This window comes from Protopterus annectens, chromosome 1.part0 (assembly GCF_019279795.1).
Source record: "Protopterus annectens isolate FY-2018-M chromosome 1.part0, PAN1.0, whole genome shotgun sequence".
Lineage (NCBI taxonomy): Eukaryota > Metazoa > Chordata > Ceratodontiformes > Protopteridae > Protopterus > Protopterus annectens.
The window spans coordinates 1,777,166,433-1,777,192,319 of record NC_056725.1 but is presented as its reverse complement, the minus strand read 5'-3'; the positions used below and the strand labels follow the sequence as shown (position 1 = coordinate 1,777,192,319).

Here is a 25,887-nt window from a genome sequence, read left to right as displayed (position 1 = left end):
GGCTTCATGGCATCCTGCATTCTGCTAATTCCATATGCCAGACTGCATATGAGGAAACTACAATGGTATCTAAAAAGTGTTTGGACTCAACATTGCCACAGCCTGGAAACATTGATTACCCTCATTCCTTGCCTTCAACAGGAGCTTCGATGGTGGGCACAGTCCTGTCACCTCAACAAGGGACAGCCATTCAACCTACCCACAGCCAAGCAGTCAATAACAACAGATGCTTCAGATTATGCCTGGGGGCCCACATGGCAGGAAATGTATTCAGGGCACATGGCCCTCAAGCCAAATGCATCTTCATATCAATCAAAAAGAGATGCTGGCTGTCCAGAATGCCCTGACAGCTTTCAAAGACCTTCTTCATCCAGGACAACTACTGATAAGGATGGACAATACTACAGTCATCTGATACATAAACAAGTATGGAGGCACACATTCCTACCCCCTCTGCAGACAAGCCATGACTTTGTGGGACACAGTACTGACTTATCAAGTACATTTGCAAGCACAATTCCTGCCAGGAAAAGAAAATACTCTGGCAGACGAACTAAGCAGAAAAATTACGGATCCCCAAGAGTGAAAACTGGATCCACAAGTCTTCAGCATGATAGCAAAGAAATGGGGATGCCCAGACATAGATCTTTTTGCCTCCCCTCACAACTGCCAACTACAGAGATTCTGCACAAGGACTTATCACAAGCATGCATGGAAAGTTGATGCTCTATCATTCAGCTGGAAAACCCTAACAGTTTATGCTTTTCCTCCTCTGCCTCTCCTTCCCAAGGTACTTTTAAAGGTCAGGAAAGAGAAGACAAAAATTATTCTGATTGCCTCAGACTGGCCCCACCAACACTGGTACCCAATCCTAAAGAGCTTGTCTCAAGGCCCAGCCTGGACATTGCCTCTAATTCCTCACTTACTGACCCAACAAAACAATCAGATCCTGCACAGCCAACTCAGGACCCTAAATCTGGCAGCATGGCGAATAATGTAGCCATTCAGAACACACCTCTCTCTAAAGCAGTGATGGATGTTGTTTTGGAGGCCAGGAGGCCAAGTACCAGAAAATCTTATGCAGAAAAATTGAAGAGATTCTGTGCTTGGAACCAGGCACAAGGAATTGACATGCTTGTACCAAATATCCCTCAGATTTTACAATACCTAACTGAGATGCTGGACAAAGGCCTATCCTTCTCATCAATTAAAATCCATGCCTCTGCCATTTCAGCTCATTACAATACGGAACCACCTATTTTTTCTCATCCATTGCTAAGGCAGTACCTCAGAGGGGCCAAAAACATAAGACCTCCAAGGAGAGCACCAATACCTACATGGGACCTCAATTATGTCTTGGAGAAGCTCACACTGCTGCCTTTTGAGTCAGCCAATACAGCTGAAATAAAGTTCTTATCTTGGAAAAAAGCTATGCTCCTAGCAATAACCTCTGCAAGATGAGTTTCAGAGTTACAGGCTCTCATGGCTGTGGAACCTTTCATCATTTTCCATCCAGACAGGGTTTCTCTGAGGACTAACCCTACATTTATTCCTAAGGTAGTGTCCAGTGTGGCCCTTAACCAAACCATTCATTTGCCTACAATTCATCCAAACCCACAGAATAAGGGTGAGAGACTCCTGCATTCTTTGGACATACACAGATAGCTACGCTTCTACTTGGACAGAATTAAAGCTTTCAGAAAGACTGAACAACTTTTAGTGGCATATGCTGCAGGATCACAAGGAAAGCCTATCTCAAAGCAGACTATTTCGAAATGGATAGGCCACTGCATTCGTTTCTGTTATTTACAACATGACAAATCAATCCTAAGGGCATTAGGCCACATTCTACCAGAGCAGCAGCCACTTCAACAGCCTTCCTCAGAGGGGTACCAACCAAAGACATTTTAGAGGCTGCAACTTGGAGTTCAGTGCACACTTTCACCAAGCACTACCATTTACCTCTCTACTCTAAATCCAGAGCAGGCTTTGCCACTGCAGTTTTGCAGGGCCTTATAGCCTCTCTTAATCCTATTTAGACCCAGCCACCCTACCTCAGCTTTGGGATTCAACCCAAGTGTAATGACTGCAACAGTGAAACACGATGAACATAGGACAGTTTTGTACCTACCATAAATGTAGATGTTCAAGTGTATTCACTGTTGCAGTCCAGGTTACCCACCCACCATCCCCCTTTTCTTTGCTGGGACTTATCTGTACTTCTCTATCCTATACAACCTATGTGGTGTATTTGCCTGTAGATGAAGGAAATGTTTATGTTATTGCATGCATACTTATTGGCATAACATTTTTAGCCTACCAATTTGGGGGCACCTGACATCTGGGGCAAGAAAAACTGAAGAAAATGGCATCGGCTGCATCTTTTATACCCCTGGCGCACTGACGTCAGGGAAGAGGTGACAGCAACCGATGCCGGACCAAGACTTTGGAATTCAGGTCGACTGCGGTTAGCCTGCCAGCAGGATAACCCAAGTGTAATGACTGCAACAGTGAATACACTCGAACATCTACATTTATGGTAGGTACACAACTGTACTATTTGCATGCAGTCCTTTTGTTCAGAAGTAACATTTCCTGCAATATGTACAACAGTTCTGCCTTAGCATAGATTTATTTCTTATTTCTGTTGCAGCGTTCCAGACTGAAGGAAAACTATATTTAATCCTGGACTTCTTGAGAGGTGGTGATCTTTTTTCTCGGCTCTCCAAAGAGGTGAGTTTGAAGCTGGTTGTTTATGCTATTCTCTTGTCTTACTAAAAGTTCACATTTAAGCACCATCTGCTGGTATTTTTTGTTTTCCTGATGTTGTTAGTCAGGGGACACTAATACATGCTGTAGGTTTAAAAAGGTGGGGTAGACTGTGCATTTAGCATCATGTGTTGGTGGTTTACACAAAAGGAATAATGCACTGTATGATGTATATGTGTGTGTGTGTGTGTGTGTGTGTGTGTGTGTGTGTGTGTGTGTGTGTGTGTGTGTGTGTGTGTGTGTGTGTGTGTGTGTGTGTGTGTGTGTGTGTGTGTGTGTGTGTGTGTGTGTGTGTGTGTATTACTTTAATGACTCAACAGTTGCCTGCATCTTCTGTTTCAGATGCACACCACCACCTTAACCATTATATATTAATATTTCTAAACAAGCAGGGCTGCAAGCTTACATATACAGAAGAATAACAGTGCATGTCAAAATCTACCACGCGACCATTAAACCATGCCCTTCTACACTCCTGCAGTCCTACATTTTTAAATGTTAGTTTTTACTCTTTGGCGGCTGGTGACTTCAAATCAATGGGAGGCTGTAGTAGACAGCTGAATGGGTGGGGCCAATGAGAAGGGGTGGAGCTATACTCAAAACCACAAAAACTGCCAAACTATCATTATGAGAGTCCCATTAAGACAAAATGAAGTGGAGAAGAAAAAAAAAATATTTCAATGCATTGGCTACATGACAGTTTACTTAATATCTAGATGGAAACAAAAAAGTTGTGAGGCATGAAAAAATAAATTACTTTTTAAATACATTACTAGAATGTCAGTCAAAATCAAGTATAAAAAAGCAAGCAGCACTCAACTGAAACCACTTCTCCTTGCACTGCAGTTCTAATTATAATTTATATTCTGCTTTATAAAAGTACCAAGTAACATGCAGCCAACAACATGCATTTTCTGAATAATAAGAAGCATAAATCAACAGTATAAAAATATGACAGAAAACCAGAACATTCTGCAAAATCAAGGGCAGATGAAAACCCACTGTACTTGTGTCTACCTTGGGTGGGGGGATGCTTAGTCTGCACACTTACACTGCATAACTGCTCCTTGCCTAGCTTGGACACATCCAAGTCACTACATTGGGGAGTGGGGTACAAGTATGTCACAATCTGAAATGTCTCTGGCTGACGGTGATGGCCCTGCCACATCTGTCATACTCTCAACCTCAAAGCAAGAAATCTGGACAAAGCCATAAATAAAAGTGGGACAAGTCACAAAGGCCCAAAAATAAGGACAATTTTTAAATCTTGCTCTTACAAACTTAGTAAGTTAATAAAATATTAGGTCTTGCATTAGTTTGAATTTTCTGAAGGGTATGAAATCTGAAACTCAAATACCTGTCATTATTTTCTAACTTCACTGTTTAATGATTTGCCACTACTTTGCCAGAAAACCACAATTTTATGAAAAACGGACCAAAAATGTGATGCAAAAATCTGCACACACTACACACACACACACACACACACACACACACACACACACACACACACACACACACACACACACACATACACACACACACACACACACACTAGACATAGATAAAGGAATATATGCCTTTCTAAAGAACCAGTCATAGACAATAAACTAAACATTAACAGTTTAAGGATGCCTACCATGGCAAAGCTCGTCTTCTATTAAATTACAGTGTGTACTCCTCCATCTCTGCAGTCATTTGATGGCAGGTAAAATGGATGTTGTCACTGTGTAAGACTAGCTACATTGCCCCAGCTTTAGGTTTCAAAACAAGTGCAGTGAACATTCAACTTAAAGAAAGATTTATATAATCAGACTTGGATTCCCTATTTCACTAAGTAAGGGACTATAAGATAGAGACATCTACATGAGAAGCCTTTTCCATTTTGAAACTGGCTTCCCGTTAGCTCTTGTTTCACCAAGATGCAGGTGTCCAATAAATTGAATGAACAAAGCTGCCGTAGCTAGATGCGGGTTCATCCAAGCATGAGATTTATTAATGGTTTCAGTTCACAAATACACAATAGGAATTGACAATGGAAGAATTAAATTTCAGCTACAGTTAACCTTCTGCAAAAACTGAATTGTTTTATTAATAGGATTTGCAGCACAAATTATATAAAACAGTAGTAAATATAAACAAGTGGAACATTAATGGCTCATTGATCACTCAGACATTTTAAGGCAGTCATTTGTGAGCTTAATCCTATAGTCAGAGTCTGAGCTCCATTTTCACTTGCATAATGTAAGGCCAGGAATAAACCAGTTTACCATGAACTGCTGTTTATGAACTGTCTCTTAAAAAAAAGATACCAGGTGGTCTTAGCTGGTTAACACATTAATCCACAAATAACCATCTTTGAATTGCAGTAACAGTGGCATGTTACAGCAAAATTAACATTTTCCAAAAGTTACTAGTGCTGTATTTTTTCCTTGTGCACATTATGACAAATTATTTTTCCAGTTTTCTATCTATCACAGATCACTCAGTATATTTCCTTAAGTGTTGATGAATTTGAACTGTAGTCTGTGGAATTCTCAAACAGTTTCTCCAGCACCACATATTAAAACCTTCAATATTCTGGCATACATCCTTACTAATATTCCATTTCCCTCATTTGTATATTTTTAATTTGAAAACAATATGATGGTATGTTTTTGCACTGGTTTTGGCTCCACCTGCAGCTGGCCAGATTACCATCAGATGCTCCCAGTACCTGTCCATATTTGCCATTTTTATCAGACACAACATTCCTTCTCCAGCCTCTCTCTCTTTCCATGTTCAGCACCTGACAAGATCAAGGCATCCTCTTCAAGGCCCAAACTCTCCACCTCTCACATATAACATAATATCCTACAGGTTGGCATGAAGTGGGCAATGGGTAATGCACCGTCTCATCCTGGCATTCATAAGCAACTCAGTCATTGTCCTTTCCCCATTATAGACAGTCCCTTCCAACATATCCCAAGTATCTACTAGAAGTCAACTGCAGGGGCATGTTTCAGTACAGTTCCCTTTCATTTTTCCTCATGCAGGGTGAGCAAGTTGACATGAGCCACTCAGACCCACCCACTTTGCCTGGTTGTTCCCATGCCAGAGCTGCTGATCAAACTTGGGACATCTGTGATGTAGTCAGGACTTATCCCTGTACACCATGGAACCTGCTCTTTAATATCTTAGGCAGAATTGCCAAAGCTTTACTTCCATGAAGTGAGCATCTTTTAAGTTCATGGCTACAGTCACCTTCTGTAGCGATCCTTGAGCCTTAGCAAAATAAAATCTCTATCACTGCTTCCATACCCTCTCATTCTGTTTCCAAAGAATTGCTTTATTGTATAATAACTTAATAAAGAATGACCAGAATTACAAGACCTTTTTTCACTTTGGAAAATCATAAAATGTGTGATATTTCACCTCTTCCTATCCTGTCAAGTTCTTAACTTAAACTTCACAAAAGGATGAAATGTTTTACTGTAAATACACGTGTATCCAAAGAAACTGGTGTTGCATTTAATATGCCTTTATTTTTGCAGGCTCCTGCATTTTCTGACATTCCCAGTATATATACTCCCCTTATGCTGTATACTGTATTTGCTGCAGAGTCTTTTATGTATTCTGTAAAAAGATAAGATGTGAGTGCTGACATTACAGGATTATATATCGAAACTGCTATCATACATTCCAATTGTTTATGTAGTATATAAAACGCTACTGTCATATGCCAGTTGGCCCGGGTCGTAGATGAAAGGGGTTCATGGAACAGTCCACTTACCAAGTTAACAAAGTTCAGTAAGTAAGTAAGTAAAGGTTACATCAATTTGGATTTCATAAGGATTGCACGAGTACCTTTTTTTCATTGTCCATAAAAATGCTATTGAAAGGCTGCAGAAAATTAAACTGTGCCCTTCTCAACATCTTAGCACAAGAAACATAGACAAAGCCAAAATAATGGGGTATGAAAACTCAGTTGGGGACAGATTTTAAATATTGCTCTTAGCCTCTTACAAATGTAGAAAGTTGATAGAATAACAGGTTTTGCATTAGAGTGAATTTTCTGAAGGATAACAAAGTTTGAATGGCAAATGTTTGTCATTATTTAGTGATTTCAATCATCAATTATTTGTTAGCAAAAAAAAAAAAAAAACATTTTATGAGGATAAAGAAAAAATATGAGGACAAATCTGGATATTCTGCAGAAACCTGGACATTTGAGAGGTATGTGCTTCATTCACATTAATTATGTGAACTCAGTCGTTCATTTCTCTGCCCAGTCCCGAGCATGTCCTTATGCCTATAACCCTTGGAGCTTACATTACCGATGGGAGTAGCTTAATGAAAAAACACAAGCCAAACTCTATAATCAGTTAACCTTCTGTGTATGCTGGCATTCACACTTATACTAGTGTTAATTTGTTTTGATAATTAGGTGGACAGAATCGGTTACTTATTTCTCCAGGCTAAAGCCCTAGAAAATACAAAAAGGTGGAATATTAGATTCTGCAACTAACTGCACTACCTGTTTTCTTGGTTATGGTTTATTGCAAAACAAATTACAGGTCTCCTTTCACTCTCTCAAGTGAAGAATTGGAGTTATCTGAATCAGAATTCGGGTGTAACAAATATAAACATTGGCTCTTATTAAAGCTTGATAGCGGATGTTAGTAAAACATTTACACTTCTATAATGATATCAAAGAGATCTCCATTTACCATCCCTGCATGCATTAGGGTTTGAGTCATTGGATTTATCTAATGTGTGTATCAAAGAAAACAAAAAAACACAATATATATATTGTCTGAAACAGCCTAATGTTTCTCAGAAGTTCCCCAAAAAAAACACAGCTAAGGGAAGTGAGATATTTTACAGTTCAGAAAGGTAATGCAGGCCTTTTACTTTGTCTGTTTCGTACTACATTGGAACAGACAAAACCCACCCAATGCAAAACCATGTTACATTTTAACTACATTTTTCTAGGTCTTTAAAAGCTTACATATTGTTGTGGAACAGTTCTCCCAGGGATTATGCAAAAAGGGGTCTTCTTTCACCAACGCCGGTGTCCACTATCCTTCATATTCCGTAACACACAGGTAAAGACAAGTACTGTGCTATTGTGCTTAGTGCTACTGATTGTTTCTCACTCTCTTTTTTGAGAAGAGAGCAAGAACCAATCAGTAGCAATCCAGCCATCCACATCATGTACGTGCCTGTGGACATGGCAGTCCGAACCCCCTTCTAATTTACTGTGTGGTTAAACAGCATAGACTTCTGGACATCACATTGATGCCTTCTCTTTAATCTGGACTGCTTTTACAGTAGTCTAGACTTCCAGATGTTCACTAAAAAATAAAAAATAAAAAAACAGAACTCGACGAGCATGCGAAGTTCGAGTTCCAGGACTTTGCTGACTCACTTAGGAGCACAAACAACATGATTCAAACAAAATATATTTAAATACTTTTTAAAATTTTTTATAATGTAATGTAAAATGTCTAATCTTCCATCTTTTGGCTGGGAGGGCTGCAGTCCTGCAGTCCGATGGCATGAGCCCCCCCGATTGAACATATCTTCTGTTTCCCAGTCTTACTGTTCTCACAGTTCCTTTCCTTGAAATTTCAACAGGAAACCTTCTGGTGATAAATGAGACCCATTAGTACAAGTTCTGATGTACTGACAATTAAACTGTGATTTGACAGTACACAACAGAATAGCAAAACTGGCTGATGTGCATTTTAAAAGTTTTTGCAGCAAGGGTTCCTCCTACCTCCATAGAAGATTGGCTGCCAATTAACCACACTAAAACATGTGTGTAGCTTCCTGATTTGGCAGATGTTTAACAAAGTCATGATGAGATTTTGCAATAGTGTTAATGCTTTAACTATTCACACTGTATCTTCTGCAGGAGACAGACATCCTGTAGGATGTCATCATCATCATCAAAGTAACTCTCAAAGATAGTGTCAATAACATTGTAGGAATGTCCCCTTCTCAAAACCATGTTGGTCAAAAGCAGTTCCTTAACAGTGGCATCATCAGATGTCAAAACTGAAACTGTTTATTTTTGTCACTTAAAACATTGTGCACACAAAAATCTTTCCACTGGACAGTGGCCAAATTGAGTTGCACCCCTCAATCTTGCTTTAATATTTTTAAATCAGAGGTCATACAGCCTCTGAAAAACAGAAATAATCAACTTTATAAATAAGTAAGTTTAATATTTCTTAAGTTGTGCAGCCTTAGAGCTAGCATAGATTTTGAAACTGGTTGTCTAACATGAAAGATATTTTTATTCTTCAAAGTATCATTTGAAAATTGGTTTGTTAAAAGGTATATTAGCAAGGGAAAGACCAGATGGCAAAAAATGTGTTTTGGCTGTGAGGTAGGTAATCTAAAATTAATAACAATTAAGTACAGTGAAACATGTAAGTTCCTCAGTGAAAAAAAGTCCCATTTGCCTCTCACAAAGGGTAAGAGTATCTCTAAGGAAACCAAAGATTCTCAAATGAAATTGCAAAGCTTTTGACACAAATGATAGGAAAAGCAGTCCTACATAGCGCAGAAAACATTTATCAATAAAAAGACTAGAGTAATGTACCTTAAAATATGAGTAATTTAGGGATTTGTGGCCATTTAAGAACTAAATTGGTAAGTCTGACTTACTGGTACAGATATAAGATTTCTCGGCATAATATCAACATATGGTTCTGGAATGAAGTCAACCAAAAAGGAAGGAAGAATGATTGTCGAATAGAAAACTTTGATTCACAACAGGTTTATTGGGTTAAGAAATATCTACAATGGCTTCCTGTTATACAAAGTCTGGAGAAATAAAACGGAGAGGTCTTAGAAGTCAAAACACACAGTATATGTTTCTGTGTATTTGTAGCACTCAAAAAATACTGCATGCTGGCATTCTAAGCAGGTGATTGCACAGGATACTTCATTAGGCAATGACATATATAATAATGTATTTCGTGCTGATTTCTTTGCAGAGAGGTTGTAGGCTTGATATTCAAACTTTTTATTCACTTCTACACCACGAAGCTACTAGGGTAAAACTGACAGATATTAGTGTAACCTTAAACAGGGTGGGGAACATCAGAGATAGACACTCTGGAAAGCTATATATGGTAATCTAAATGTGTAAATACCCCTAGTGTGTCTCTCTCTCACACACACACATACACACCCACACACCCACACACACACACACACACACACACACACACACACACACACACACACACACACACACACACACACACACACACACACACACACACACACACATTCACATACAATGTAACAAGCTGAAGAACTATCTTGCCCACTTAGTATTAATTCTATTCAGCTTTGTGAAGTATCTCACTCTGGCATTCATTTGGTTGCTGCATCTTAGGTACACTCTCAGATGAAATTATGCTTGACTTAAAAGTAAAATATATAAAGGTGTTTGTTTAAACAAAGGATTTATTGAACTTCAAATGCTAAATTGATCTAAGTAGGTGATCAAACAGCTACAGGTCAGTGAGAGGCTACTGACTGACAGTATTTATTATTTGAAATGAGGGGATTAGGTAAGCCACTTTCTAAAGGATGCACTAAGAAGGCAGAAAGACTGCATCATAGCGACTATAAAGTGTATGTCTAAATGAGTGCAGTTCCAAAAGCACATTAAAACTAATCTGAATAACATACTCCTTCATGGTGTATGCAAAAATAAGCATACAATGCACCTTTTTCAGGTGTGTAACTATTTTAAAACTACAGCAGGAAAATTTGTGTAAGATGAGAGTAAGCAGGCGATAACTTACAAAGTCTGTACTGATTGATCACAGACCAAAATCAGCAACTAGCAAAGACTGATTTGTCATATTGGATGAAAGTAAAAGGGCCTTCATGTGAGGGCACAATAATTTGAGATGTGAAAGGTAAAGGTAAGTAACTTATGGGAGTTTTAGATGTTCCCACTGCTGAGCAGGTTCAAAGTGCTTGGGTCTTCATCTACAGAGTTGCTAGAAGAGAACATCAAGTTATAAAGAAGTTTGGTAGCACACAGCAGGCAATAAGTTCTGAATATGTTTTCATAGTAAAAATTGTTCTATGCAAGTATTTAGAAAGCAGTGAAGAGTCAGTTAATGAAAATGGTCTGTAGTTTGGAAGCCTCTTGTCACTCTTCCTGACAGAGTGATTTCTTTGAGTGCAGGAAAAGTGCCAACCTGACAACTTAAGGAAAGAAAACAAAGGTTTCATCAAAACATGCACCACATCCTATCTGTCGCATCCTTTTGAGCATGTTAACTAAACCAAACATCCTGTCTGATTAGCAGTAAACGTCTTACTTGAAATCGGTATAACAACATCAAATTTATAGAATGTTTGCACTTCACTCACAGAATCTAAAACTTTTTTTGCTTATAATGCTTTTGCATAAAAATTTTGGACCTTTATCTTTCAGTGTTCAGTAAGGCAGTATTTGAACCAAAATCCTCAGGTGTCAAGTGCATGAAAACAAATTCCTAAACATTAGAGTGGATATGCCTTTTTATGCAGATGCATGAACAGTTGTCTAGTAGACAACTTCTCCACAAACATTTCTCCACAAGGGTATGCTACACTTAATATCTGCTCAAGAAAGAAGATGAATATTATAAAATGCAATTAGTAAAAATGAGATTAAGCAGACTGATACTTGAAGTATTTGAGGATATGTGATATGTTTTATAAAACCCAAAAGTTACTCATTCAGGGTAACAGCAGAAGATATATGTCCCCAAGAAGGAACATTCCTGATTAAATCCATGCAAAAGTCTTGAGAAAGCAGTCTTACAATGCCAACCATCAGAAACATCTAGCTAGAGGAATTGTTAAAAGGCAGAAAATCAGATGGGTTTGAAATGCAAAATTTGTGAGAGAAATTTGATGAATTTGGCAAAGAAGAAATAGAGGTTAGCAGACTGTTGAAGCAAAAATCCATTTGACTTACTCTAGAAATTTTACATAAGAACATTGTTTTACAAAGAACCATTTCTATTAATGTAGACAAGGTGTGGGATAATCAAAAAATTTAAGAGTGAATCCTAGCAAGAATAATTGTGCTTGCAGGAGTAATCCTGACTATGTTTCAGACCTTGTTCCAGATAATGAAGAAACATGTGACTAAAGATGGTGACATGACCATTCGTAATCTCAAGTGCTCAAGTCAGCCAAGTCCTTTCTTAAAAGTTATCAGAGTATGCCATGGACATCGGGGATGGGAACTAGAGCAGAAGTACTCATTTGCCATATGCAGATACAGAGGCACTAAAAATGTATAAACCTGAATGAGACACACACACACACACACACACACACACACACACACACACACACACACACACACACACACACACACACACATACTCACCCATACAGAACAGAGAATGGTGTAGCATAAGAAAAGAGGAACAGGGAAAAGCTGTTCCTCCACTGAGATATAACGCTGGGATCCCAAATCTCTGTGAAACAAAATAAATGGTGAAAGCAATAAATCAAACTGGAAGCAGGCCAGAGGATTGTGTAATAACAGCAGCTGCAATCTTATGGGTAGAAAGTATAAACAAACAAACATATATACATAAGAAAAGCACCAGCAGCCCACACAAAACTGTGCAAGCAAGTCAACACAGCATAATGAAGGCAAGCTGTGTGAATACAAATAAGTCTTTGTTATTTCTACTCACTTAACTAGTGCCACTTAGGCATCAGCTTGTAGGGCACCATATATAATTTCAGGGTTACAGTTGTTTGATGGTTAATGAGCACAGATAATAGAAGATGGTATCTTTATACTATATGTTCAGAAATTAGCTCTGTACTAAAGCATTACAGAAACTTGAATTATGTAGGTCATCTCAAACAAGTCAAAATTAGATGGTATTTGCTATAGCCAGTATTGAATATCAGTTTTTGTCACTAGATGCTATGTGAAATAGTGTCTTTTGTGTGCAGTCTAACTCACAAAGGCAAGTTCAGATAAAATTAAAACAGCAAATGTCAGTCATGCAAAACCATATTTCTATTGCTTATGATGTGTCATGGTTAGACAACAAACCCAAAGACAAAGTAATCATGAGGGTGAAATGTACTACAGGAAGTGAAGATGATATTCAGCTTAAACAGAAAAGTGCATAATAATGAGCATGAAGCCAGTAGGAGAAATTTGGGGCCAGACTGCATGGTAAATGGCAAATATCTGCAAGGCAACACATGGACTTATTGTAGTATACTGTAACAATCTACAAAATGGCACATGGTGAGACAAACTCTTATGTACAATAAGAGATTACAGAAAATATGACATGGAGTACCTCTGAATGGTAATCTATGTTTCAGCTTGAACTGAAGTAGAACAGCACAAATAAAGGCAGCACAAAGGGTGTGGATCCACACGTGAAGATCAAAAGCCACCCATGAGCTAGTTATTACACAAACTATACATTCATTATGTTCCTATATTTGCAAGGCAATACTCTCTAGTTTACTCCATCCTGTACCATTCAACTAGCTGTAACCATCATACTGTTTTTCATAGCATATTTTAAAGTACACAATAAATACAATAATGCAGTGTAACTAGAATGAAATCATCACAGAAAAATGGAGAGTACACTGCAATGAAAAGATGAAACAAAAATCAATGCAGTATGCCAGTCTTGTAGCAATCCAACTGCAGCTACTAGAAACATTGTGTGCTGGCAAAATGAGCAAATGAGAAACTCAGCACCATGGACAGAGGAGCGTTCATACAAAAGGATCAGCACCATGGACAGAGGACCTTAATGACAGCTTTAAGAAGTATAATGTTTAGCACCATGGACAGCAGAAAGCATGTACAGATTCAATTGCTGCATGCTCTGTAACTAGTTGAATGCATCCTAAATTCAAAAGAGGAGGCAGCAAGAAGATTCAGCAAATGCAATGTAATTATACAATTTAGTGCTTTTTTCTGTAACTAGTAGTACATGGAGCAGATAATGCACCACACACTACAACGAATTATGATAAAGTTTCCTATAACCCTTTACTATGTGTTCTCAATATGGATGCCAGGAGCTTCACTCTTGAGATAAATTTATTGGCATCTATGTCTCAAACCCATAAAAAGCAGGTTGTGATCAGTGACTCACTCATAATCCTCATTATTGTTTGAATTTTTTTGCTCTTTTTCAAGTATGTTTGTTTATTTTTTAATTATTAGGATTCTTTGGTAGGTTTAAAGTTTGCATATCATGGTCTGATTTACAGCTGCTTATATTCTCAGTATATAATTCCCATTAGTGTATCTGTCAGACTACATTCTTCTAGACTGTTTACAATATCTGAAATAAATGTACAGCATATTGTTTATGACTGCTTTTTTTTTGTAACATTTAGTAAAGCATATATAAACATCTGGTTGTACTGGATTTTTAGTGTACATATTTATTTATTTATTACATTTATTTATTACATTTGTTAAACTGGAATGCCCACTGAAGCCAAACTGTCTTGGGGAGAAAAGCAACACAAATAATATAGCAATATTATGAAATTAAGTGTAAAATGCATTACCAATGAAGAAAATAAAATGCACACATCAAGCAATATAAAAACATGTGCAAAGAAGAATACACATCAGTAAAGCTGCAAATGACTATGAATAAACTGAATGAGCAGTGTTGTAATGAGCTAAGCTAGTCTTTTCATAAAAATACATACCAAGATATACTATACCATGCAAGTGCATTTTCTCTGAACCTGACTTATTGAAGGACTTTTATAATCAGAGATATAGCACATGGCCCTTCTCCATTGGCTTGGCAGGAATAGCATTAGGAAAGCTAAGCTTTGCTTCTAGCAGTGCAAAGGTAGACCAATAAGAGAATCTCAGACTGAATCTACATACAGAAGTACCCCTGTACTCACACACACACACACACACACACACACACGCACACACACACACACACACACACACACACACACACACACACACACACACACACACTTTGAAAATCTGTCATCAGCACAGTAAGTTACAGATACTGTCTCACTGTCACAGAGGCCCTGGTACACTGTCTCACACAGACATAGACACAGACAAATGCACACCCACCCACCCTCCAAACACACAAGAGCCCTTGCTTGATAGCTATCACCTTGCTTATGTACTGCACCCAGAGTGCTGCAGCCTATATCTGCAGTCCCCTGCAGTCATAATAGGATCTATTTCATAGCAGTTGTAGCCCCAGGTGTCATGACTGTGATGGAAAACTCATTATAATATAGTAAAATTTTGAATCCTGATCAATATTCCCCATAGCATGTCACTACTACAATATCATTGTTGGAGCCTTCCTGTGTCCTGAAAGAGTGCTCTTCAAACTATCTGGAGATATACAGAGTTGAGTATATTTTTCTAGCACTTCAGAGTTGTGTACTGATAATTGTTGTTTGACTAATTTTATATAATTGCTGGCTGACTTCAGAGTTGTGCACTATTATTTTTGCTTCACTGTATAGTTTTTCAGATCTCTGCTGAAGGTGGTTTCCCCCCTCCCCCTATTTCTCTGTGTCTTACGTTGGTATAACTGGTTTTACATCCTGTGTGTTATCTGACTATCTCAAGGATTACTTGCATAAAGTTAGACCCTCTTAGTAAAAAAGTCTGCATATCATTGTTGGAGCCTTCCTGTGTCCTGAAAGAGTGCTCTTCAAACTATCTGGAGATATACAGAGCTGAGTATATTTTTCTGGCACTTCAGAGTTGTGTACTGGTAGTTGTTGTTTGACTAATTTTATATCATTGCTGGCTGACTTCAGAGTTGTGCACTGTTAGTTTGCTTCACTGTATAGTTTTTCAGATCTCTGCTGAAGGTGTTGGTTTTCCCATACCCACTTACCCTAGTCCTGTGTTGTTGTTTAAATTTGGAGGTTTTTGCAGTTGACGCCTCCACTGTAGATTTGATCTGGGGCACTCCCCCCAGTCCCATCTCTTTACCTCATTCTACCTAATAGACTCATTCTGCATTGTTTTAGTAATTTTTAATTTAATTGCATTTTTTAAACTGTTTGGTCTAACTTTGCTACATACTCAAGTGTGCTAGCTTGCACTGTATTTGAATTATTTTGACTGCTGTTTTAGCTACTTTTCTGTATATGTAAAAAAAATACCTTTCCTGTAACTAGTGTAGTCCAGATTCAGATTTGCTGTATCCAGGACTGTATGTAAGCTTCTGAGCCCCCCCTCTAAGCTTTCTGTGTTGGAGGGAAGCCTTCTAGCTTATCAATGGGAGTGGTAAGCACTAGGTAACCTATCTACCACATAAGGAGTGGTTCTGGCCCAGAAATTGTAGTTATTAGCCGTTTGGGCAGTTTTTCCATCTCTCTCAACTTTCTGATTTAAAAGCCCACATTTACACTTGTTTCTCCCTTTCCTGTAACTAGTTTAGTCCAGATACAGATTCTTACTTTTAGCACTTGAATTTGCTTATTCGTGATCAGCACTTGTTCAGTATTTGTAAGCACTAAATAACCTACTAATTACTACAGCACTCAACCTTCCTCATTACCTAGAGGAAAACAGTTTTGGTACTTACTTTCCTCACTTGCTTAGAGAAAAACAGCTGTTGTACTCAGTTTCCTCACTTATCTAGAGGAAAATAGTTTTTTTATTCAGGCATGTCCAAGGGTCAGCTCCCAGTGTTCTCTCCTGTCTATCTGATGAATCTGGGTATCTTGGGGCAATGTAGAAATTGCCTCATGTACACAGACAACCCTCTCCTCCTATCACCCAACACTACAACCTGTGAGAGATGCATTTATCTAGCCAAATTGGAGGTAAAGCTCTCTCCAATCAAGACTGAACTTGACAGTCAAGAGGAGAAGGTAAACACTTGCACCAAACCACACTCATCACATAGTCTCACTAAATCTGCACAACTAAAATCCACACATAGAAATACAAAAACATTCACAGAGGCTCTCAATAATAATCTGCTCAAGCAACAGAGACCTCCAAAGCAGAAATGCAACCAACCTCCACCTCCCAACACAACCCAAATGACACATAGCCCGCATACTCAGTGTGCCACTCAACCACAGCCAATAAGGCAAAACAACGTACCCAACACACTAGTCATAGGTGACTCTATAGTCAAGCACACTGATGTCCCACTCACCAGACTAAACAAGGAGAAGGCTACTGTCAGCTGCCTGTCAGGTGCCAGGATCCGCCACATAACCCACGCACTCAGGTCACTCCACAGCAAGTACAAATATGACTCTGTCATTGTCCATGTTGGTGTGAATGACCTGAGATGTACCTCCCTGGACAACATGAAAAGAGACATGGAAGAGCTCTCCGATCTTGTAGCCCAGGCAGGTAGCCATGAGTAGCATTCTGCCATCACCCAGAATGATGCCACAGTACAAGAACAAAATGATTGACTTCAACAATTGGCTAAGCTTCTGGTGCCATTCTAAAGGGATCCAGTATCTGTCTGCCTGGGATGACATGGTCGACAGACCACGATGCTTTGCCACAGATGGCCTGCACCTGTCACCCCTTGGATTCCGGATACTGGCTAAGGTTCTTGCCACCCCTATAGTACGTTTTTTAGGCAAGGTTCAAATGACAAATTCACCACCATAACAGGAACAGGCAAGCAAAAACTGAGGGTGAAGGTACTCAATGCCAGAAGTCTAAATCTCAAAATGCACTCACTCGAGGCACTCCTTAAAATAGAGAACATCGATATCTGTGCAGTGACTGAGACCTGGTTCAAGGCTCCAGAGAGCACCCCTGCACTACCAGGCTATAACTCATACCACACTTTTCGGCCATGTAACCTGGACCGGAATACCAAACGCGGAGGTGTATCCATATTCATTAAGGATATCCACACCTCCAGGCTAGTTGTTCAGCATAATGCCGCCGAGGTTATCCAAGTGCAACTAACTCTGGGCAAAACTGCAATCCAAATTGTAGCTTGCTACAGATCACCCACCATGCCCCATGATTCCCACTCCTCTTTTCTTGATGTACTGGAAAATATTAGGGTTTAACCAAACACCCTAATAATGGGGGATTTCAACTACCCCACCATTAACTGAGAAAACTACTCATGTACCATCTCCTTCGCTCAACGCTTTCTGGAATTCATAAACTCCAATGCCCTGGATCAACTTATCCACACCCCCACTAGGGGCAACAATATCCTAGATCTAGTCATTACCAATATGAGTGACCGGTGTTCCACACCTGAAGACAATGCCTCATTGGTCCGATCCGACCATAAGCTAATTACCCTAGATATCCACATCCTGCCTCCACCCCCCCCCATTAAGGAAACTATAATAAAAAATTTCTCCAAAGCCAACTTCATGCTTCTTAAGACAGAAGTGGTGAACGTCCTGACACCCATGCAGATGGACAGTACAGTTCTGACTACTGAAACCTACACAATTGCACTTTATAAGCACTTAGATGAGTGCATGGATCATGCTATCCCAAACAGAACCAAGACGCTATCCTCCAAAAAAAGGAAGCCAATCTGGTGGTCCCCTGCCATAAACAAACTGTACAACAGAAGGAAGAAACTCTTGCAAAAGAGAGTAAAATCCCACGAGTGGAGGAGCTCCCTGGTCAGCCTCAGTAAGAAGCTGCGATCCCTGATAAAATCCTACAAAGCTAGTTACGAAAACAAAATCGCCACTGATTCTAAAGACAACCACAAAGCATTCTATAGCTATGTCAAGAATTTGAATGGCAACACTCAGATCTGCTCTGAGTTACAGCACAATGGCACTAAATATACAGACCCAACTGATATTGCCTACATCCTGGCAGATAGGTTCAGTGCTAACTTTACCCCTTCTCTCACCCCCTAAAGAGCCCATTTCTATACTGGAAGAATGCAAAGTTTCTGTAATCACAGCTCCACAGGTAAAAACCATACTCTCCAAAGCCAAGAACACAGCATCCATGGGACCAGACAACATCCCAGGCTGCGTTCTACACGAACTACAAAATGAACTGGCACCCTAACTAAGTACCATGTTCAATCATAGCCTCACCTCAGGCTTTGTGCCTGCTGAATGGCGCACAGCAACGGTTATCCCACTCCACAAGGGGGGAGCCACCACGGACCCCGGGAACTACCGCCCCATTAGCCTGATGAGCCTGGTCTGCAAGGCCATGGAACGTATCATCATGGAACTTATAAACAAAGACATTGGTAATCTCCAAACTCTGGATCCCACCCAGTTTGGGTTTGTAAAAGGCAGATTATGTCTCCTAAACCTGATAGACTTCTTTGAAGCAGTCACCAAAGCCGTAGACAAGGATAAGGTGGTTCACACAGCCTATCTAGATCTTGCCAAAACTTTTGACATCATCCCCCACTCTGGAATTATAGATAAACTCACTAAACTAGGTATAAATCCCTATGTCACAAGATGGGTTGCCAACTGGCTCACTGACAGAACCCACACTGCGAAAGTAGCAGACTCCAAATCCGACTTCAGACCAGGGACAAGTGGAGTACCACAGGGTTCAGTCCTGGGTCCTCTCCTGTTTGGTATCTACTTCTCTGAAGTACAGGCTAACACAGAAGGTCTTTGGCTAACGAAGTTCGCAGATGACTGCAAACTAGAAGCCATAATCGGAACTCCTAACGATGTGAACATCCTACAAAAGGGCCTCACTGAGACAGATGCCTGGTGTCAAAGCCATGGCTTCAAGCTCAATGCCAAAAAGTGCATTGTCATCCCCTTTGGTAAAAACTCTGTACCCATGAACTACAACATAGGCGGTAGTATACTTAACACCAAAAGTGTGATAAGAGACCTTGGGACACAGGTGGACAGTAGTCTCTCCTTTGATAATCACATTGCCATAGTAGTCAGGAAATCCTTCTATGTGGCACACCTCATCACAAAAGGTTTCTCATCCAGAAAAAAAGAGGTCATTGTTCCCCTCTACTCATCACTCATTAGACCCATTATAGAGTACAGCGCCCCTTTTGGTATGTACCGCACAAGACATCTCCAACAACTGGAAAGGCCGCAGAAATACCTCACAAAGAGGATCACTGGCCTCAATCAGATGCTCTACACTGACCGTCTCAAAAAACTCCAGATTTACTCCGTCGCATATCACCTACTCAGAGGTGATCTCTGCCTAACATACAAAGCTATGTCAAACCCAGAACTGTTGGACATGCTCCACTTAAAGAAATCCCAATCCCTCCGAGCTACATGCTCTAGGGACCTAAACCTTGTCACCACAATAAACAGAACATGCCGGAGGGATAGATTCCTGTCCCAGAGACTTCCCATACACCGGAATAAACTACCTATCTATATCAAACAAAGTTCCTCATTTACACTCTTCAAGAAAAATCTTGATGATTGGATGGGAAATAGGAAATTCACCCAGGGGATCACCACTGTGGCTCTGCTCGACAGTGGCACAGGAAAATCATTTCCTTGGGTGGCAAAAGCCAGGGTACCGTTTTGGCTGGGCTTGTATAGGCCCCAGGGCCGATAGCCTAGTACCTACCTATGAACCTATGAACCTATGAACTAGCCATAGTTATGGAAGATTAATTTCTTGTTATTTCTAATGTATTGTTAGTTTTGTTTGTATGTCAGAAATGTGTATTATTTTAGTTTTTTTTACTCCATGTGCTTCTCTGACAGTGCTTGCTTAAATTTTGTTCTAGGTTCAATATCTACTATGTGCACTTTTGTTTAATATAAATGTTGATTTGGCACACGGCATGGGTCTTTGCTGAAAAGGGTCTGCTGACCAGTCAACTTACCTGAATATCAAACCACAGTCAGTCAGTAAATAAATGAATAGAATTAGTAAATAAATAAATAAATACAGTGATCATCTGACAACATTCGTAGTGTGCAATCATGATAAAATACATAGAGGGCAGGGACTCTGCTTCTTTATGAATCTGAAAAACAAAATGCTTTTTTCTATAACGATACTCTGAATTCCACCAATTCTTATATTTAGACTTGTTATAGACCAGGCAGATGGTGATTCTAATTCCTAAATACCATTAACCCCCACAGAGAAACACTGGGTCAGAAATGCTAAGAGGCCTCTTAATTCCAAACTAAAAAAAAGAAGATTGTCAGTTTTAGTTGGAATGCCAGTATGATATTATTTAAATCTTATATTATATAGTGTTTCCTTTCCAGAATATTCTACATTTTACTGCTTCAGTTCTTTCTCATCTAATCCCTATTTTCTGTTAACTAGTAGTCAGTAACCATGGACTTCCTCATCTTTCCTACAGCTGACCTATGACCTTCTCATTCCATTACAATACCTTGCACAATATTATATTTCACCTTATGTGTGCATTGTGCTATCATCACAGTTATATATTCTGTAATGTAGGTAGTTGTAGCTCTGTAACTGCAGTAAGTATTTTTTTCTTCTTTATCCAACCTTTTCTTTAGTGTTGTATTACTTTCTACACATTTTGGCTAAATAGCAAACTCGGGTACTATTCATTAACATGGTGTAGAATTTAAATAAATGGTACACAATAAAACCCATGTACCATGTTCTCTGCAAATCATAGAAGGCCCTAGACCCCTTGGAATACATTGTAGTATGGCCATAGAGAATTCCATACCTAAACTTCTTCAATTACACAGTTGATATGCAAATTGGAATTCATCGTATAGTCTGCAATCTACAAACAAGTTAATGCTGAACTCCACCATGTAGTGAATGTACACTATGGGCATGCAGTGGTGGACAACATACTGCAAATAAAAGTGTAGCACCAAAAGAAAGGAAGGATAGTGGATGTCCCTGCCTAATGTAGTTGAACAACAGCATTACCATTCTTTGAACAACTCTTTCAGTAAGATAGGGAAACACCACAGGACCCAGTGAGGAATGCAGTCACAAACAGAATTCGTGTCAGTCTTTGTCATAACAGCTGTCTCTAGCTGAGCCCAGTTGAGCTGCAAGCTATGGTTAAAAAAGGATTTAAGGTCAACAGGGAGCAGGCTGAAGATCTGGAAGTTGACTGGGGTGAAAGTACAAGTGTTTAAGGGAATGAGCACCTTAGGAAGAAGAAGACATAGGTGAAGTAAAAAAAAGAATGTCAGCATCTCAAAAACAGCAGGTGTCAGGACTGTAAAACAGGTACGGGGTTGAGCCAGGTATGGAAATAAGGTACATAAGGAAAGCTGATGGTGGAATGCAGAAGTACAGAAAGTCATCAAAAGAAAGAAAGAGTGCAGGAAAAAGTAGGAGATAGAAAAGAAGGACCAGGCTAGGAAGGAATAATGGTTGGCTAACAAAGAAGCTATAAAAGGAGTTGCAATAGTAAAGAACAAGGGATCAGTAGCATTGTACCAGCTTCTGGAAAGTAAGTCAGTTAACGGCATAAAGAAACTGTATCAGGTTGCAAGGCAATGACAGAAAGATAAAGCAGATAGTCAGACACCCTTCATAAGGGATGCCAGCAACAACCTGCTCACCAGTCCACGGGATGTCAAAGACAGATGGAAGGAGTACTTCTGGCACCTTCTGAAGAAAACTCCATAGAAGTGGTGATGCCCCAAAGACAGCCTGTGATGAAAGAAGAAGACGAAGAGCCCAACTTTGAAGGAGTTAAAACAGCACTAAGAAAAACAAAGTCAGTGAAAGCAGCAGATGAGATCACAGCAAATATGATTGAGATGCTGGGTGAGTTAGGGGAGAAGTGGTTTCTGAGGGTACTTACTGCAGTATGAAGAGAAATCCATATCACACCAGTCGGGAAAATAAGTACTCTAGTGTTGGTGTACAAGGACAAAGGGGAAATTCACAACTATGGCCAGTATAGAGATATGAAGCTCCTGTTAAGACTGCATGAAAGTGATAGAGAGGGTGACTGATAAATGATTCCACAGAGTAGTAGAAAGTAAGATGGGAGATGAGCAGGTTGGATTCATATCAGTAGAGATAGTGGAGAAGAAGCTGGAAATGAGAAAAGAGTCCTTGTGGGCAATCATAGACTACGAGAAAGCATATGACAAGGTCCCAAGAATGCCTGTTTGGGTTGTCCTGTGGTAGTTTGAAGTCCCAGAAACACTGGTAGAATTAGTGGAAGCTATGTACAAGAACCCAGTGACTCAAGTACAAACAATAGGTTTCCCAGTGGAAGATGGATATGCATCAGTGTTCAGCTCTGAGCTCACTGCTGTTCATACTGGTGATGGACTACATTAGCGAACAGGTCGGAGAGGACAGATCAACCAAGTTGCTGTATGCAGATGATGTGGCATTACAGGCAGACTGTGAGGAAGAACTTCAGCAAAGGGCAGGGGAATAGAATGCAAAACTGAAGGTGCATGGGATGAAACTGAGGACAGACAAGGCAGTTGTAATGGCAACAAATGCAGGAAATCAGAAGAAGCTGAAAATAAGATAGAACAGAAGAAGGTGGAAGAAGTTAACAGCTTCAAGTATCTAGCAGGGGTGGATGAGAAGAAGGGAAGTATGAACAACAAAATCAAAGCTAGAATCAGAGGGCTGCAGCTAACTAACACAGAGTTTCAGGGAGAGTGTATGACAGAAGAATACCAAAAAATCTGAAAAGTAAGCTGAAAAAAACAGTAATGTGACCAGTACTGCTGTATGGTACAGAAACCTGGGAAGTGAAGGCAGAGCAGATGTGGAAGCTATAGGTGAAGGACATAAAGTGCCTGAGATGGGTAGCAGGATGCATGTTGTGGGACAGATGAAGAAACGAGGACATAAAAGCAGAAGCCAAAGTAGCACCAGTTGCAGAGAAGGTCAAAGAGAACATGGCAATTCAGGACCATGTGCAGGAAGGAAGAAGATGATACAGGAAGAAGTCAAGAGGAAATGTGGATGTCCAGCAAAGAAATGGATGGATTGTGAGAGAGAAGACCTACAGCGGTCAAGCAGAGCTGTAAAATAAGGTAGGAGAGTGGCACTGAATTGAGAGAGATGGTGACAGCTGACATGACACTCTGACCCTATGTAGAAAATGGGAAAAGGGGGGTATTGATGATGATGATGATAATAATGATGATGATGATGATGATGATGATGATGATAGCGGTGATAATTCTTAGTGTATCTCATCACCCTGCATAAACTTTTGGGACTATTCATTTTCAGCACTTGCTTTACCCTATAGTGAGGTGCAGAGAGCAAGAATCTTCCAACAAGCAACAGGTGTAAGGCAGAAGCACTTCTACATGGGAGGCAGTCCAGCTTAGTGTAAGTTGCCAGATGAACAATGTCACTGAGGAGCAGGAAATTTCACTGCCACTTAAAACATGAGACATTATCAGGGCCAAATAATCTGCAGTTGCTATGTTCCCCCAGGAACAATTAGGATGTTATTCTACCAATGGCACAAGTCTTTTCCCTGTCAGTTAAAGAAGCACTTATTCAGTTGAAATACTCACAGTATAAGCTATTCATCCAGTATGAGTTGTTCATCTTGTATGCATTTTGTAGTATTTTAGTATTTGTCCTTTTCCCCTTTTATTTCACCTCCTAGTTTATGGAATTGATCATCTAACTTTCATACTGCCCATTATTATTGATTATCTAACCTTCATATTGCCCATTATTATTGATCTAACTTTCATATTGCCCTTTATTATTGATCATCTAACTTTCATATTGCCCATTATTATTGATCTAACTTTCATATTGCCCATTATTATTGATCATCTAACTTTCATATTGCCCATTATTGCTATAATAAAGATTAGTAAATATCCACAGAAAGCACTTCAACTACCACCACCACCCCCAAACCAGAAAACAGGTATTATCTATTTATTTATGTATATTTGTATGTATGTATGTATGCATTTTGCATTTTTAAATATGTGAGATTGACATGTTTCCTCATGCTTGTCCAAAGACCTTATTTTATTTATTTGTTTATGTATTTATTTATTTATTTATTTATTTATTTATTTATTTAACATTTGTTGATTGGGAAAGTCTGACTAGGACAGAGCCTATTTTTCAGAGGAGGCCTGGGGAGAAACACTACATACACGTCTTTAGGATCTTATCTGTATGTCCCATTTTTGTAGGTGTAAATCTGAGTGCAGACATTATTAAAGTCTCTATAGGCTAGGTAATATTAATTGACTGAGGTAGTACAGAATAAAGAGTACCAATGAAATGTGGAACAAATAGGACTAAATTAACACAAATATGAACAAAGAATAAGAAGAGAGAGAGATGAGTAGAGTAATCCAGGTCATGTGCTTATGATTCCCTCCAAAATTAAAAAAAAATAAAAATAAATCATTAAAATGTGTAGTGCAGCAATGCAGATAATATATCTGAAAGTCATTACTGCCAGATACTAACCTATAATTCATTTCATTTTGTCTTTAGTGTAAATTGTTTTCTTTATTAACTTCATTGAGATATTGTAGTGGTGAATTATATTTTAGATACCAGAGGCCATGGAATTATTTATTTTATATCTGAATTATTTCAAATGTCAAGGCTCACAATAGAGAGCCCCAAAATATCATGAAAGATCTAAAATACAGGCAATAAGAGAATATTGAACATCATTTTCTCTTTTAAACTTGTTTTTCTTCAGGGAGACATGCCCTGCTGCAGACCTCCCCCATACCTCCCAAACTCATATATACCAACTCTGAGACTGCCATACTTGGAGAGAAGGGAATATTCTGAGAAATGGCAATTTCAGACATAGTTTATGTAAGTACGCATTTTTGGTCATATAGTCTTTACATTCTGGGACTCATAATCATAAGTCTTGGCATTTCAATTTGTTACCAGTACAGTAAGTTAGACAGCTAGCATTCTTATGGCAAATTATAAGAAATGTCAAAACCACAGAAAAAGAGACGCTGACAGCTGCAAAAATCCAACAAGGCCTTTACTAGTGCAAAAACACAAGCGCTTTCACAAAATGAGCTTCCTCAGGTGTACATCAAGCACTAATGAGACACACCTATATATACACAGTACAAATCACATGATGCAAAACAATCAACTTCCTGCTTAAAAATTCTTTTTTAACATGTATATAAGAAATACAT

General features: G+C 39.2%; 1 protein-coding gene across 2 annotated transcripts in view; it reads left to right on the top strand.

The window, feature by feature from the left end:
* RPS6KA2 (ribosomal protein S6 kinase A2) overlaps positions 1-25,887 on the top strand; it is a 2,145,504-nt gene that overhangs the window by 822,354 nt on the left and 1,297,263 nt on the right. For both annotated transcript variants that reach the window (XM_044069491.1, XM_044069485.1), the window contains exon 5: positions 2,654-2,733. In XM_044069491.1, the coding sequence (XP_043925426.1) occupies positions 2,654-2,733 (80 nt within the window). The remainder of the gene's footprint in view (positions 1-2,653; positions 2,734-25,887) is intronic.